The sequence below is a fragment of the Phycodurus eques genome, chromosome 11 (assembly GCF_024500275.1).
Source record: "Phycodurus eques isolate BA_2022a chromosome 11, UOR_Pequ_1.1, whole genome shotgun sequence".
Classification (NCBI taxonomy): Eukaryota; Metazoa; Chordata; class Actinopteri; order Syngnathiformes; family Syngnathidae; genus Phycodurus; species Phycodurus eques.
Window position 1 is genome coordinate 17564245 of NC_084535.1, and position 14912 is coordinate 17579156.

At 44.6% G+C, this 14912-nt stretch overlaps 2 protein-coding genes across 5 annotated transcripts in view; one reads left to right on the forward strand and one right to left on the reverse strand.

Annotated features, from left to right (window-relative positions):
* The window catches only part of jag1b (jagged canonical Notch ligand 1b), a 29128-nt gene extending 16678 nt beyond the window's left edge, over nucleotides 1-12450 (forward strand). For all 4 annotated transcript variants that reach the window (XM_061689742.1, XM_061689744.1, XM_061689743.1 and 1 more), the window contains 15 exons: nucleotides 149-322; nucleotides 683-833; nucleotides 1812-1976; nucleotides 2069-2182; nucleotides 2273-2386; nucleotides 2555-2668; nucleotides 3049-3165; nucleotides 6009-6036; nucleotides 6419-6504; nucleotides 7083-7196; nucleotides 7288-7397; nucleotides 8227-8463; nucleotides 9393-9524; nucleotides 9725-9866; nucleotides 10247-12450. In XM_061689742.1, coding sequence (XP_061545726.1) covers nucleotides 149-322; nucleotides 683-833; nucleotides 1812-1976; nucleotides 2069-2182; nucleotides 2273-2386; nucleotides 2555-2668; nucleotides 3049-3165; nucleotides 6009-6036; nucleotides 6419-6504; nucleotides 7083-7196; nucleotides 7288-7397; nucleotides 8227-8463; nucleotides 9393-9524; nucleotides 9725-9866; nucleotides 10247-10734 — 2286 coding nt within the window. In that variant the 3' untranslated portion in view covers nucleotides 10735-12450. The remainder of the gene's footprint in view (nucleotides 1-148; nucleotides 323-682; nucleotides 834-1811; nucleotides 1977-2068; nucleotides 2183-2272; nucleotides 2387-2554; nucleotides 2669-3048; nucleotides 3166-6008; nucleotides 6037-6418; nucleotides 6505-7082; nucleotides 7197-7287; nucleotides 7398-8226; nucleotides 8464-9392; nucleotides 9525-9724; nucleotides 9867-10246) is intronic.
* A 1540-nt stretch (nucleotides 12451-13990) lies between these two features.
* The window catches only part of slx4ip (SLX4 interacting protein), a 42002-nt gene continuing 41080 nt past the window's right edge, over nucleotides 13991-14912 (reverse strand). Inside the window, exon 8 of the mRNA XM_061690693.1 lies at nucleotides 13991-14868. Coding sequence (XP_061546677.1) covers nucleotides 14106-14868 — 763 coding nt within the window. The 3' untranslated portion in view covers nucleotides 13991-14105. The remainder of the gene's footprint in view (nucleotides 14869-14912) is intronic.

The following is a 14912-nucleotide window of genomic DNA, read 5'->3' on the forward strand; positions in this document are numbered from 1 at the left end:
AATGGACCTCTGAGGTCAACCATAACCACCATGTGAGCCCTGATTAAAATTAGTGGTGGTTCTTGAACCCGCGACCTTCTTAATTCAACCCCCTAGAATTCAACCTGTCAAAGCACTAAAAGATGGCGTGTATTGTTTATTCAAACAGGACTTGGTGAACGGGTATCGCTGCGTGTGTCCCCCTGGCTTCGCCGGTGAGCACTGCGAGAGGGACCTCGACGAGTGCTCAAGCTCGCCGTGTCTGAATGGCGGGCGCTGTCAGGACGAAGTTAACGGCTTCCAGTGTCTTTGTCTGGCCAGATTTTCGGGGAATCTCTGCCAGGTAAGACACAGCCGCCGTCATCTCTGTCCACACGCAGGCCCTTTCTCTGCCAGCGTTAAGGTGTCTTCCCACCCTCCTACATGGCTGCCCGGCAGTATTTTTTAAAGGGAATGCTTTGTTGAAGCTCCCCCTGGCTTAAGTGGGATGCATTCCTCAGTGCTGAAGCCCAGACTCTGAGGACGGCTCCTATGTCTATGGCTTGTTTTTCCCCTTCCTCCATGTACTTTGTGTGTGTGTGTATTGTTTCCTGGCACGGCCTGTAGGGAGGATGCTGTGGCTTTTTGCTCTGTTTAGTGTAGCCGAAACTGTCAGCTATCAGGTTAACTTTACTCTCTTTATTCTATACTTTTCCTGCCCTAGCTGGACATCGATTACTGCTCGCCCAACCCGTGTCAGAATGGAGCAGCCTGCTTCAACCTGGCCACAGACTACTACTGCGCTTGCCCGGAGGACTATGAGGGCAAGAACTGCTCCCACCTCAAAGACCACTGTCGCACCACCACGTGTAAAAGTACGTCCTCTGTCCTCCACAAAGGCTACACGCCTTTAGGCCTTTTTCCTGGAATTTCCTGTAAAGGGATACACTACACTTTTCTATACACTGAATAAGAGAAGATTGGAGCACTTTAACTATATTCTTCCCATGAGTGCGATACCCGTTTTTTTGTTTTTTGTTTTTTTTAGTTCCTGTGCTCAGTTTTCTTGGCCAAGGTGAGCACACCCCACCTCCATCTCCTCCGCAAAGCTTTTCCGTTGATTCCCCTCAGAGTTCCTGAAAATCTGGCAAAAGGCAGATCGTACTGTGTGTGTGTGTTCCTGGGAGGGACTTGGTGGGCGACCGCTTCTTTTTCCTACTCAATGAATCTGCACATTGTGTGTCCGTGTGTGTGTGTCTAATTGAGTGAGGGGACCAACCACGGAGTCAGATACCAGACGGTGAGATTCTTTCTGGTCTTGGCAAGAATTAAGTGATTACAGGGGAGCACATTCAGCCCACTCTCCTAACCTGATCAGACAAGGAGAAAGGAAAGGATTTCAGTGTAGAGTGGCCCAGATCACTGTGGAATTGTTTATGATAGCATAACAATTTATTGGTCTTTATTCTATTGTATCCTTTTCACATTGTGTGCTGAGAATGGATCGGAAAGAGACTTGGTAATTAACACTGTTATCCACACCGAACACCTACCTCGTATCTTAATCCAATCATACCTTTTTATGGACTCTCCACAAAGATGGAGACTAGCAGTTGACCCAAATTTCTGGAGTAAAGTGGAACTGAGGGGTTAAATGCAACTCCTGACTGATGAATCAATTTGAGTACCGGGACTTTAACTTTCTTTTTACACAATCCCGTGAAAAAACTTTGAATGAATGATTCTCCAATTTCAATATCAGTATGGAGCGGTAAGCCATCTTTTGTTGTTGTCTGTTTCGATTGTTGTCATAAAAGTAAGTCCCGAGTGTTTGTGCCTCCATCTCTGCGCAGTGATAGACAGTTGCACAGTTGCGGTGGCATCCAACAGTACGCCGGGAGGAGAGCGCTACATTTCGTCCAATGTGTGTGGACCTCATGGCCGGTGCCGGAGCCAAGCTGGTGGCCAGTTCAGCTGCGAATGTCAAGAAGGCTTCAGAGGAACCTACTGCCATGAGAGTGAGACCTCTTAGCTAACATTGACTGAAATGATATTCATTTTATTTCATTTGCATTAAGATTCATTCCAATGCTGTGTTTTCTCATATAAGATATCAATGACTGCGAGAGCAGCCCATGCCGCAATGGTGGCACCTGCATTGACAAAGTTAGTGTGTACCAGTGTATCTGCGCTGATGGCTGGGAGGGCGACCACTGTGAGATCAGTGAGTACATGACTGCATCATCAAAGACTGCTTAATGATGCTTTTGAGGTGCGGCGCATTCATTTCACCCGTCTCCCGTGCGGCACACAGACATTGACGACTGCAACACCAATCCCTGTCATAATGGTGGGACGTGTCAGGACCTGGTGACTGATTTCTTCTGCGAGTGCAAGAATGGCTGGAAGGGGAAAACGTGCCACTCCCGTAAGATCCCGCCCCGGTCCCTCCCGCCCCCTCCCTTTACATGCGTGTAGTCTGCCTGTGCAAGCTTGTTGTATGTGCTTATGGCTGCAGAAGTGCTCAGTCTACAATAGTTTTGTCTATTTGGTGGTAGGTACCTGCAACCTAACCATTTTGAAATGCTCCCTCCAGGCGAAAGTCAGTGCGATGAAGCAACTTGCAACAACGGAGGCACCTGCCATGATGAGGGCAACACGTTCCAGTGCAAGTGCCCCCCGGGTTGGGAGGGGACAACGTGCAATATAGGTGAGTCCCACCTTCACAGCAGTCTGGTGAAGACTCTTGTGTGCTAGAGGTCTGTCTTCTCTCACACACTAGTCAGATCCCAAAGCAGATTTTAGCCTTTCACTCTGTCAATGCGCTGTCTCTGCCCATTTTGCCCTCCCACGAGTGCTGAAAGACAGATGCTTAAACACCCTCATTGCACTGACAATACCCTTCAATGTTTTGAAATTCAGACTTCCCCCGGATCCCTGGCCAAAATAGTACAAACCAATAGCAATGTGCTGTGATGTTGAAGTCAGAATAGAGCACCCTGCGTAACTTAAGAGCACAGATTACTCTTCTGATAAACTTCTAAGTACTCCCAGACATAACTATATGCTTAATTTTTTGTTTTCCCACAGCAAAGAACTCCAGTTGTCTTCCAAACCCTTGTGAGAATGGAGGTACCTGCGTGGTGACAGGGGAGTCTTTCTCTTGCGTCTGCAAGGAGGGCTGGGAGGGTCCCACGTGCACCCAAAGTAAGTCAATGTTTTTACCATTTAACCTGTGAAAATGCATTTCTTTAATTATATCACTTATTTTTTTTATCTTCCTTTACTTACTGATCCGTACCATATTACCACTATAATTTCCATCTAAACATGGAAAACAGAGCTGAGTACGTGGGTATGAAATAAATACTGTACAATAATAACACCTCTCCAGCAAACTATACATTTACAGCGGCGCCCGCATATTCACGGATTCACCGGTTCGCAAGTGTTTTACCTTCTTTTTTTTTTTTTTTTTTCCTCCCATAATTGTTTTCCTTTCTTTTTTTCAACACCCCCACCCCCAAATGCTTATTGGCGGTTTATCCCCGCTTATTCAAGAATTTTTTGGGTTCAATTAAAAAAAAAAAATAAAAAAAAAAATAATTTTTAATAGCCGTCGGTTATCAGCAGATTTTCGCAATTCGCCGCCCGGCCCATATCCCCAGCGAATAGCAGGGGTCCATTGTACCACACCCAAAACTGTGTCCAACCTAGAGATACAGGTATTAATTAATTGTACATATCAAACACGAAACCCATGTTTCATTTTATTTTATTTGTCTTATCGACTCACTGGCATACAGAATGCAGCATTATTAGTTTTTGAAAGTCGTTGTGAACAGATTGTTTAACAAGGCTGTACTCTCAGTAAAACACACAAAGAACAAGGGGGGGGGGGCAATCAATCAAATCCAGAATTTGAGCAAAATAGTGGGTTCCTACATATGCATGACAAATTACAGTTGGTCTGTCTGACAGGAGAGAGTCGGTGTAACCGGAAAGTATTCACAGAGCCTAAAAATAAACCAAGAAATCACATGTACATAAGTATTCACAACCTTTGCTCTGTACTTTGTTGCTGCACCTTTGGCATCAATTTACAGCCTCAAACATTTTTGAATATGATGCCGCAAGCTTTGCACACCTATATTTGGGTGATTTCGCCCATCCCACTTTGCAGCGCCGCAAGCTCCCATCATGTTGGATGGGGGGCATCGGTGCACAGCCATTTTCCGTTGACTGGTCTTCGCATTCAAGTCGAGACTCTAGCTAAACTCAAGAACATTCACAGAGTTGGCCTTAAGGCGCTCCTTTGATAACTCGGTTGTGTGCTTAGGCTCGTTGTCCTGCTGAAAGATGATTTCATGTGGTCGCCCAGTCTGAGGTCAAGACTGCTTTGTTGTTGCTCTCCCAGTTCCTGCCGCTCAAAATATCCCCACAGCATGATTTTTGTCACCGCCATGCTTCAGTGTAGGGGTGTTATTGGTCAGGTGATGAACTGATTCTGGTTTCCTCCAACGAATGATGTCTCGCATTCACACCAAAGAGTTGAATCTTTTTGTTTTATGAAACCTTTATGAGAATTTGGTCTCTTAATGTCTGATGCCTTCAGGCAAGCGGTGGGCTGGCATGTGGCTTCTGTCTGGCCACTTCACCATACAGGCCCGATTGGTGGGTTGCGGAGATGGTTGTCCTCTTTCCACAGAGGAACGCTGGCTCTCTGACAGAGTGACAATCAGGTTCTTGGTCACCTCCCTGACTAAGGGCCTTCCGCCTCGATCTTTCAGTTTAGCCAGCAGTAAGGAAGAGTTTTGGTGGTTGCCAACTTCTTCCACTTCCCCAGAACTGTGACTCGAGAGAATCCTGTCTCGGAGGACTATAGACAAGTTCTTTAACTTCATGCTTCATGCTCTGACATGCACTGTCACCTGTGGGACCCTTCATACAGTGACGGGTTGTGTGCCTTTCCAAATCACGTCCAGTCAGTTGAAGTTATAGCAAGTGGCCTCCAATAAGCCGAATGATGATCAGTGGAAACGGGATGAAACGAAGTTCATTTTGAGCTTCATGATGAAGGCTGTGAAGATTTATCTACATGTGATTTCTTAGGTTTTTTTCTTTTTAATAATTTTCGCAAAAATCTCAAAGTTCACATTGTCATTGTGGGGTGTGAAGAGTTTAAGGAAAAGTGACTTAAGTGAAATGGAATTTTCTATTTTCAATTCAAATTCATGATCGGGTTCAAATCTGGATGAAACTTGGTTTGCCCAGCTGACCAGGTCAATAAAATATTACATTTATTAAAAACAAACAAGAATAGCTAGATTACAGTTTAGTTCTTCGGATACATAAATAATTGGGATATTATCAAGTGTGGAAGTGTGTGAAGTATCACTGAAATTCAATGGGAATCCTATAAATCTTAGTTGCTGTATTAAAAACTGTAGTGATGTAGAATTGGCACACAAACAAAGAGCAAACACCCAAATGGACAAACCCTGAGAGATGCAAGTCCTTTTTGGTGTTTATATAAATACAAAATCATAAATCGCCCCCTGGCTGCAGAGAGTAGAAAGAGGAGGGAGAGAGCGGGGCTCAAGCTTAGGAAAGTGGAGACAGATGTTTCTCCCCCTTGTCCAAATCACACCCCTCTCTCTCTTTCCTTGTTGCATTCCTGTCCAAACAGTGACATGTCTGCTTGTTCTGCAGCCCTGCTCTCTTTCACCGGCCGCCCTGCCCCTCAGCTCATGCACTCCAAAACAGAAATTCCCCGACATTTGAGGAAAAAAAACAAAAGGAGGCGAGGGGAAGAGTGTGGTTGTGAATCTGGGTGTGTGGAGTTGTTGTGGTGACGGTGGTGGAAGGGAGGGGTGAGCTCTCACTGTGTGGTTAATAAGATAGAACCGAAGGGCGGCGTGGGAGCCCGGACCCAATGTGCACACAAGCCCGGACGTGCTCTTTGCCATTTTGTATACCAAACACTCTTGCATGAGCAAAAGAACAAAAGACAACACAACACACTCATTACTTTCAACTCTCTCTTTCAGACACCAACGACTGCAGTCCCCACCCATGGTAAGTTGGCCCAGTACCAAATGATCTGTGGGCTGCGGCCCCGTACTGGTCCACAGCCACGTGGTTGAGGATCACTGGCCTAAACGAATAAGTATCGCCTTTACATAGATAACACTTTAATTGTGAGACAAAGCTCTATTGTATGTGTTAGCCTTAATAAGCGCTATTGAATGAAAACCTCGCTGACGGTGTCACCGAAAACTGCATTTTCCTAATTGGTCGATGTATTTGCTGTTCTTAGGGTATTACGTGATGTTGATTTGACTAACTTTGAGTCCCATGAGCACAATTTGGGTCTTGAACTGTAGTAGTTTGAGATACTCTTGTAGTAAATTGTTTAATATTGGAAACATGGAAAAATAACCTTCTGCCTCTTTTATAGCTACAACAGTGGAACCTGCGTCGACGGAGACAACTGGTACCGCTGCGAATGCGCTCCGGGCTTCGCAGGTCCAGACTGTCGGATCAGTGAGTATTTAAGCGCCGCATCCACCCGCCTCGCCAGTATCGCTCGTCCCTGATCCGCGTTTGAGCCGTCACGTACAGCGCAGGCGGCCGACGGGCCCGGTCCGAATGGCAGGTCTAGCCAGCCAATTATCTGGGCGTTGGGCTACAGGCCACGGCGAGCCATTTCGGTGTCACTACGCCAGGCCCCGCTGCTGTCTCGGGGGAAACCAGCTTAGTGTGCCAACAGCTAATCAGCCATGCTCTCTGACACTGATTACACAGATTGTTTTCCCTCTTAAAGGCTTTCAGATGGCCACATTCTTTCCCATTGCGAGCCCTTTGTTCCGTTAAGTCCAGCCTGTAACTCCTGCATACTAGCGAGCGTTGCTGCTTGCTGAATAAGATGTGTGTGTGTGTGGGGGGGTATTTTTAATTTATTTTTTTCCTTTTAACTATTGTGCTGCGTTGTTTGCTGTTGAAATGACACATGACCTTCGTGAACTAGAATTAGTTGTTTGTGGACTGATTAATCCAATGTTTTCATTCTGTCTGGAAGTCTTTATTCCACTAAGGAGCCTTTTCTTCGTTCTGTGCTGCAGATATCAATGAGTGCCAGTCCTCCCCATGTTCCTTTGGCTCGACCTGTGTTGATGAAATTAATGGCTACCGCTGTCTGTGCCCGCCAGACAGATGTGGAACGCACTGTCAAGAAGGTACTTCCTTCAAGATAATGGGCCCACCATCGAAACCAGTGCTCTATTTAGGCCACATAGTTATTGTTTTTTTTTTTTTTTTTCAATGCAGTGTCAAGAAAAGCCTGCTCAGTTAATGGACACGTGATCTCAGATGGGGTTAAATGGGAAGAAGACTGCAACACTTGCCACTGTTCCAAGGGGAAAGTCGTATGCACAAAGGTATGTGAAGCGCGGACCGCGTGCGTGTCACAGTGTTAATGTTGTCTATTGGGAGAATGTGTGTGAACAATGACAGGATTAGAAGCAAAGTCAGAGTGGGTGTGAGGCAGCATAAAAAGATCTTAGGCCAGGCCGCTAATATTCAGTCAGGTGGAGCAGCTTTGCTCTGCAATGTCACATTCTCGACTGCGATGATGTCGTTTGTTTTGAAAGGAAACACAATGGCACGGGTCATGTGCCAGTTTCACATCTCCCACGCTCGCGCTGGAGGAGGAGGAGGAGGAGTCATTTGATAACAGACGAGGCCTGAAGTGCCGTTCCCGTTCCCATCCGGGCATTAAAAGAAACAATGGTTCAATATCCCCTCCAGAGCAAAGGATCATGGGGTGAAAGTGATCTAGAGGGATAGGCGATGTCCTCATTAATAAGAGAAAATGTTCCTTTTTTGTAAACTACAAAATTGATTCACTTCATGATTGAACACACTCCATTTTACAACCAATTAATGAGCTTTCATGGCGAGAAAAGCGAGTTTGATGCCTTTTTACCATTTGAATCCAAGAGTAGAAAAAAAAATTGAGGTCTTGGTCTTGGTGCTTTTATCAAGAGCGTTATTAGCAGCATACTGACAAACTGCCGTTAAAAAGCCCGTGCAATATAATAGCTGTATCAAAAAACTGCCAATGCAAGATAATCGTGCTCAGTTCTGATGTAACACTTATTTTTTTTCAGCTTTAGAATCAGCCAAAGAAAAAAAACGATGAGACAATATGTATACCTAGTGTTGCTTTTGCTATTGTTGAATCGGGTGTCATTCTGTTCTCTCCAGATGTGGTGTGGTCCAGTGGCGTGCCACTTCGGTGCAAAAGGTCGAGGCGGGTGTCCTCCTGGCCAGAGTTGCATCCCCATCAGGGAGGGTCACTGTTTCGTCAAGCCCTGCCAAGGACTCGGGGAGTGCTGGCGCTCCAACCCGCTGCCAAGCCCCAAATGTCACCCCGGCGCCAGTTACCAGGACAACAGCTGCGCCAACATCACCTTCACCTTCAACAAGGACATCTTGTCTCGGGTGAGCTGCAGTATTAAGTCACACGTTAAATACAAAGTTTTTTTTTTTGACTGTCTTCTATTGATTGATCCGTTGTAGTAAAGCACAGTGGTACCTTGACTTACAAGTTTAAGTTGTGCAGTAACCAAGCTCGCAAGTCAATTTACTTGTATTTCAAATCCATTTTTCCTATTGAAATGCCATTAATCCATTCTAGCCCCCCAAAAACCACCAGTTAATAAAGAAAGCAAAGTATTGTGAAATACCAATATAAAACAAAAGAAATTAATAAACTGGTTTTATAAAGTGTAATTAAGATAAAAGTCACACCCACTTTAGTATTAGTGTTGACATACTTTATATCCCGATAATGATATATGTCCTCATATAATACTTAAAAAATTCCCATGAATCTCATTTAATTTTATTTTTTCTCCATGCATCTATAAAATACATATTTTATATAGATGACACAATTAAATGAGTACAAGATTAATTAAAATTAAACAAATATCCAGCGGCCAAATAACTAGCATTCTATATCTGGTAGTACCACTTTTCAAAGGAATGCAGTACAGAGAATTCAAATAAATACAATACTGTGCTTCAAATAACTTTTCAAGTATCATACGTTAGACGTTTTATATTGTATCTACGATATACTGTCTACGCTTGTATCGCACAGCTCTATGTTGACGTGTGCGTCTCAAGGGCCTTGCCGAGTGAGTGCTGTCGCACGACTCTCGCCACATGGGCTCATCACTCACAAGCATGACAGCACATACGTTTGTGCTCTCCAATCTCAACCAGCTAGCTTGTCGAACGTACTGCCAAAGCATGTGCCGGGCTCTTCCCTTCTTTCGCTCTCTTCCCCCCCCCCCCCCCCCCCCCCCTCTTTTTCTCTCACAATTTGCATTAACATTTGCTTCATTGTTCCTCCGGGTGTGCAGAGCTTGACTGTGGAGAATGTGTGTAACCAGCTGAGGCGCTTGTACGTCGTCAAGAATTTCTCCTTGGAGCATTCCATGTCCATAACCTGTGACCCGTCATTCTCTGCAAGCAACGAGATCCATGTCTGCATAGTGAGTAACTCCTCCCGCTTATCGTCAAACTTAAAGCGATTAGTCGTATTTGATTGACGGCACGCAGAGTCGGTGTGATGTCTTCAGGTTTAAACGTGTCGTGATAGCAATGATGCAATCAGACGCAGTTGGCCGGGAAGCGAAAACTAATTGTCTGTCTTGTTCCTTTTTTTTTTTTTTTTTTTTTTTTGCACGTGCAGTCAACAGAAGACCATCGTTTGGACCGGAGCCCGATAAAAGAGATCACAGAGCGGATAATTGACCTGGTTAGCAAACGCAACGGGAATAACACCATCATCGCCTCCATCGTGGAGGTGCGCGTGCCTAGCCCCAACAAAACTGGTACGAACCACCGACAGCAAAAAACACACATCCCCCTGAGGTTTTTGTCAGACGCGCACACACGTGCATTTGAAATAAAATGGGCAGCAGGAGCAGCCACACATTCCTGCCGCTGACTGCTACATCATGTTAGGTGTAATTGAGTTTGAAAAGAATGTAGTCCAAACGGGATGGAAAAAGCAGAGCTGCTTGGCTTTGCTGGGCTCGTAAGACTCCCACATGTCCGCCATTCATCAATGGGGTGACAGCAAAAATAATCCCCTCCCCCGCTCACGGCTCAGAGGTCAGGTTGCGCTGGCAGGAGCACTAATACATGAAAAGCCCCGTTATCCTTTTTCACTTTTGGATCTTACTGACCGTTAAATTTCTTCTGTCTCCAGACTACCTGGTGCCCCTCCTCAGCTCCATCTTCATCGTCCTCTGGGTCCTTCTGCTCATTTCCGTCTTGCTGTGGTGCATGCGTCGCCGGCGGAAACAGAGCAACCCTGGCGGCGGCGGCGGCGCCGGCGGCACGGCGGCGGCCGGCTCGGAGGACAACACCACCAACAACGTGCGCGAGCAGCTGAACCAGATCAAGAACCCCATCGAGAAGCACGTTGGCCTCTCTGTAGCTATCAAAGACTATGAAAACAAGAACTCCATCATCGCCAATATAAGGACAAATCACCCCGAGGGGGATGAGGACGACAAGGAGAGGCACCTCCAGAAGGGTCGCTTTGCCAAGCAGCCGGCGTACACGCTAGTGGAGCGGGATGAGAAGATCTCCAGCCCCAACTCCACATCCAAACACCCAAATTGGACTAATAAACAGGACAACAGAGACTTGGAGACGGCAAACAGCATAAACAGAATGGACTACATAGTATAGCAGACAGCTGTGTTGCTGTGCAACCGAGCCTTAAACGTCTTCACACCCCGGTGGTGGGTGAACCAGGGGAGCTTTGGCATGCCTAGTTGGTAAACTGTCATGTCATGTCACTCGTGACCCTGCAGTATTTTCCCCGTGTTAATTTAAGTTTTGACAAGCTGGCTTACACTGGCAGTGACGGTTGCTTTGGTTGGCTGGAAACACAAAGCACTGGTATACATTTCACTGTAGAATGTTGAGTTTACTCCACTACATTTCAATCCCACATCCAGCCTGCCCCGCCTCTTTTGTCTTTTTTTTCTTTTTTAATTTAGTGGACACATGGAATGGGCTCCTGTTGTAATTGTTGTACAATGACTAAAACAACCCTGTTGTGTTCAGCAGTAGGGCTAATCATTTTAGTGTGTGTTCTTTGAATTCTTTCTAGTACCGTTGTGGAGAAAGTGCCTTTTTCAGCTTTAGACTTTGCCACTGTCAAATGAGGAAAAAAGATCAACTTTATTATTTATTTTTATTTTGGGGTCAGGGGTGGGTTTGTCAGCAATTGCTGCCAATATGAAGAATTTATGTTGATTTAGAACATGTAGATATGTACATTTTTTTTTTTTTATTAATCATTGTGTATATTTGATTTATTAATTTAATAATCAAGAGCCTTAAGATATCATTCCTTTTTATTTATATGTTCTGTCTAGTTTGAAGGTTTTGATAGCTGTGGGAGCTCACCATTTCTTTCAATGACTGCTTCCTCCAATGCGCTCTATAAAGCCAAATGTCAGAATTTCAAAGACAAACAAACAGGCACTTTTGGCCTGAGACTTTTTGTTTGTTGTTTTTTTTTTTTTTTTAAATAAAACGCATTTGACATTTCATGAATTTTTTTTGCCAGGACATTGACAGAAGGCAAGTGTCGATCAATAAAGGCTGCGTCCTGTGAGGGATGGACTTTGTGGCAGACTTTGCTTGCCATCAGGCAGTAAATAATTAACGGAACAATAATGTCCTAAACAGCCTCCAAATTTTCACTCACATTTCAAAGGCTTTCGAGATCCACCGACGCAGGTCACACGGCCTACGACAAACGAGAATTCCCATCCGCATTAGTCGGCATGATATCTTGAAGCTTGACTGTGAGTACTTGAAGAGTAGATTGGCGATGGGAACACTGTAGAACCACATTAAATACTGCCTCCCTTGACAAAAGTCATTGTTTGCATCTTTTGTGCACATTTCTTTGTAACGAGGCTCTTAAAAGACAAACGTTTATCTCATTTGTTGACCCCTTTTGAGATCATGGCAACATTTTTGTCCATTTTTGACTTGTTTGAACTTGAGAACAATGTGTTGATCTGGCAATATATTTTTGAAAGTTGTATTTATTAAATATTTTGTATGAAAAGAGAATTCAAGATGTCTTTGTTCTGGGGAGTGTGTGACGAGCTTGAGTCTCTCTGGGATTTGGGGTTTAAATGCATTTACAGCACTGGAAAATATTAAGCGGTCACTCCAAATTTTCCTAAATGAGCATATCAAAAATAAATGGCTTCCATTCCACTGTCTGTTGCATTCCATTCCATTCTACAAACCACATTGTCTCACACCTACTGTGAAGTTTGTTGGAAGCTCTCTGACTTGGGGGATTTTTCACACTGGAATCAAACACTTGTCTCGACTCAAGCCGTATACAAAATTGTCCTCGGGGGCGGGGGGAAGCTTCCTAACTCATTTACTCATTTCTGAACTCTATGGTAAAACGTTGGTGTTACCTCAGTTAAAGATGAACTTGTTTTTGTATTTGAGATCTGAAACTGCACTGTAATATCAGTAGTATATATTATAGAAAGCTGCAATATAAATGGTAGAAACTGAGCATTTTGTAGTGGTCTCCTATTTTGTTCTCGAGCTGAATAACTATGTTGTTGTAAGACATCTTCCATTATAAGCCAGTTCGAAATAATATAATTCTTAAACAATGTTGTCATCGTTGGCTTGATTTAATAAAACCTCTCAGACTCGCGAGCTTGAAAGTCTTTAGGGAGTTCCTATGCTGCTGTAGATTCTTTTAGGGGTTAAAACCAAGGCGAGAGATTTTCACAACCTCTTGAGAACAATTTAAAACATAGAAAAGCTTCAAACACTTGGGTGACTTTCCTAAAAACACCACATTTGCTCTTTCTTCATACAAGATTTAGACTCTGTATGTTACCCAGCTCCAATTACATCAGCGCCTTCTGAGGAAGCCACCGCTGATCTGATGGTTAGTGTTGGACATACTTTCACTGTCAATGTGCTATGAGCATCGGGCGTCTGGACAGCATGAGCGAGACATTGAACAGATCTCTATCATATATCACCATGGTTGTTTTCCAATGACAACTGGACACTTTACGTGCCTGTGAAAGATGCGTTTTTCTAACCTGGGGAAAAGGAAAAGGAAAAGAAAAAAAAAAAGAAAAAAAAAAACAACATTTATTCAGATCATAAAATATCTGTCCAGTAAAACAAAGGTTTATTTAAAAGAGTATATTATAGGGTGACATGTCATCAAGTAGACCGTAGAGCATCGTAAGTTTTGAATTTGGACTGTCGTTGCTCTGCAGTCTATAGGGACGTGTGTCTCTTTGACAGAATCTTTGCTGGCAGTGTCAAATGCTCTGGTATTAGCAAATAAAATCAATAACATTTCAATACTTTGCATTTGCTGTGCACTTCTGCACCGTACAAAGACAACCGTAGGATACATGCAAATTTCAACCCAGGCTCGCTTTCTCATGCTGCGTAAAGACTGGTGAAGATACTGTACGTTTCATGTGCTTGGAATGTAAATACAGAAATGAGCATTCATGGGAATTATGCATGAATGAAAATGCTCTAAGAATTTCAAAAAGAAAAAACAGACCTGAAATAAATCTGGAAACAGCAATCAATCACAGCAGAGCTTCAGCAGGCAAAGCGGACAGTTTACAGACACTTGGGAGCCACTATTTCAGCCTAACAGCCATGACGTACTGCATGGCTCCTGCCTGTCTGAAATCCCCAATCTTTAACACAAAACCCGAGTCTAAACTCCAATTAAGGGTTTTTGACTTTCATTTGCAAGCCTCTCTTGACCACCACTACTTATGGGTGGAGGCGAAGTCTGTTTCAAGTATTTGACAAAACATAACTCAAAACCCTCATGTATCAATTATGTGTTCTGTATTGGATCTGCCTGTGTGGCTTTGTGTGAAAAGACTCACAATTGTAGTAAAAGGCCATTTGTGTGTATAAATGCGAGGGAGGGTGGCAGTGAGGGGGATCATGAGGCCTGACACAATTTCATTTCTGTCTCGATAGCGTCAGGCGTTTTCACTGTAGCTCCTCTGTCCCCCTCAGGACCTCTTCAGTCGTCGTAATCTCGAGGTTCTGGGCACATTTTTACTTCCCTCCTCCCCGCCTGTGGATCTGGAACTCATAGAGGATTCCGAGGATGCAAGCTTGACAGATAGGCCCTTTCGACTTGTGGCCAGCCTGTTTTGATTCGTCTGTGTTGTGTTATTGCTTGTGAGGGGGAGCCTCTGGTCCCGTTTCCCTGGAGTAAGCAGCTCTACTTCCACTGTGGTTTTCTTGTACTCTGAGACCGGGAAAGCCTCGGACCCTGCCTTGGTTTCGTCTAGAGGAAGGGGCGGCAGAGGAAGAGGGTCGTGTTTGGATATTTGTGTGAAGCACTCAGTGGAGTGAGTTTGCATTGTGGCTGGAGTTCCATCAAGGCTTGTCCTCTTGGCCTTCAGTGGCCGAGGGTCTTCTGAATCGCTGGGTTTAGTCCTCTTGCTCCGCCTGCTTCCTGGACTGATTTCATGTGGGCAGACACCTACTGAGGGCATGTTTGGCTTGATGCTCTCTAGAGGAGAATTATCAGTTTGCCTCTGAAAGGTCAGGCCCTGGTTCTGAATCACAGCATCGGGGCACGGTACCTCTTGCTCTATGTTTTTACGGGCCGTCCTTCCAGCACTAGAGACACTACCTAATGAGCTTGTGTCTGAGTGTTCATCTCCACGTTTCCCTCTTTGGTCTTCAACACAGGCTCTCTGCTCAATTTGCTGCTCGCCCACAATGGGACCCCGGTGCTCTTGCTGGACATTGGATTTTTTGGCTCTGAACAAGACAAGCAGATACTTGAGCATCCTGTCTGACTGGAG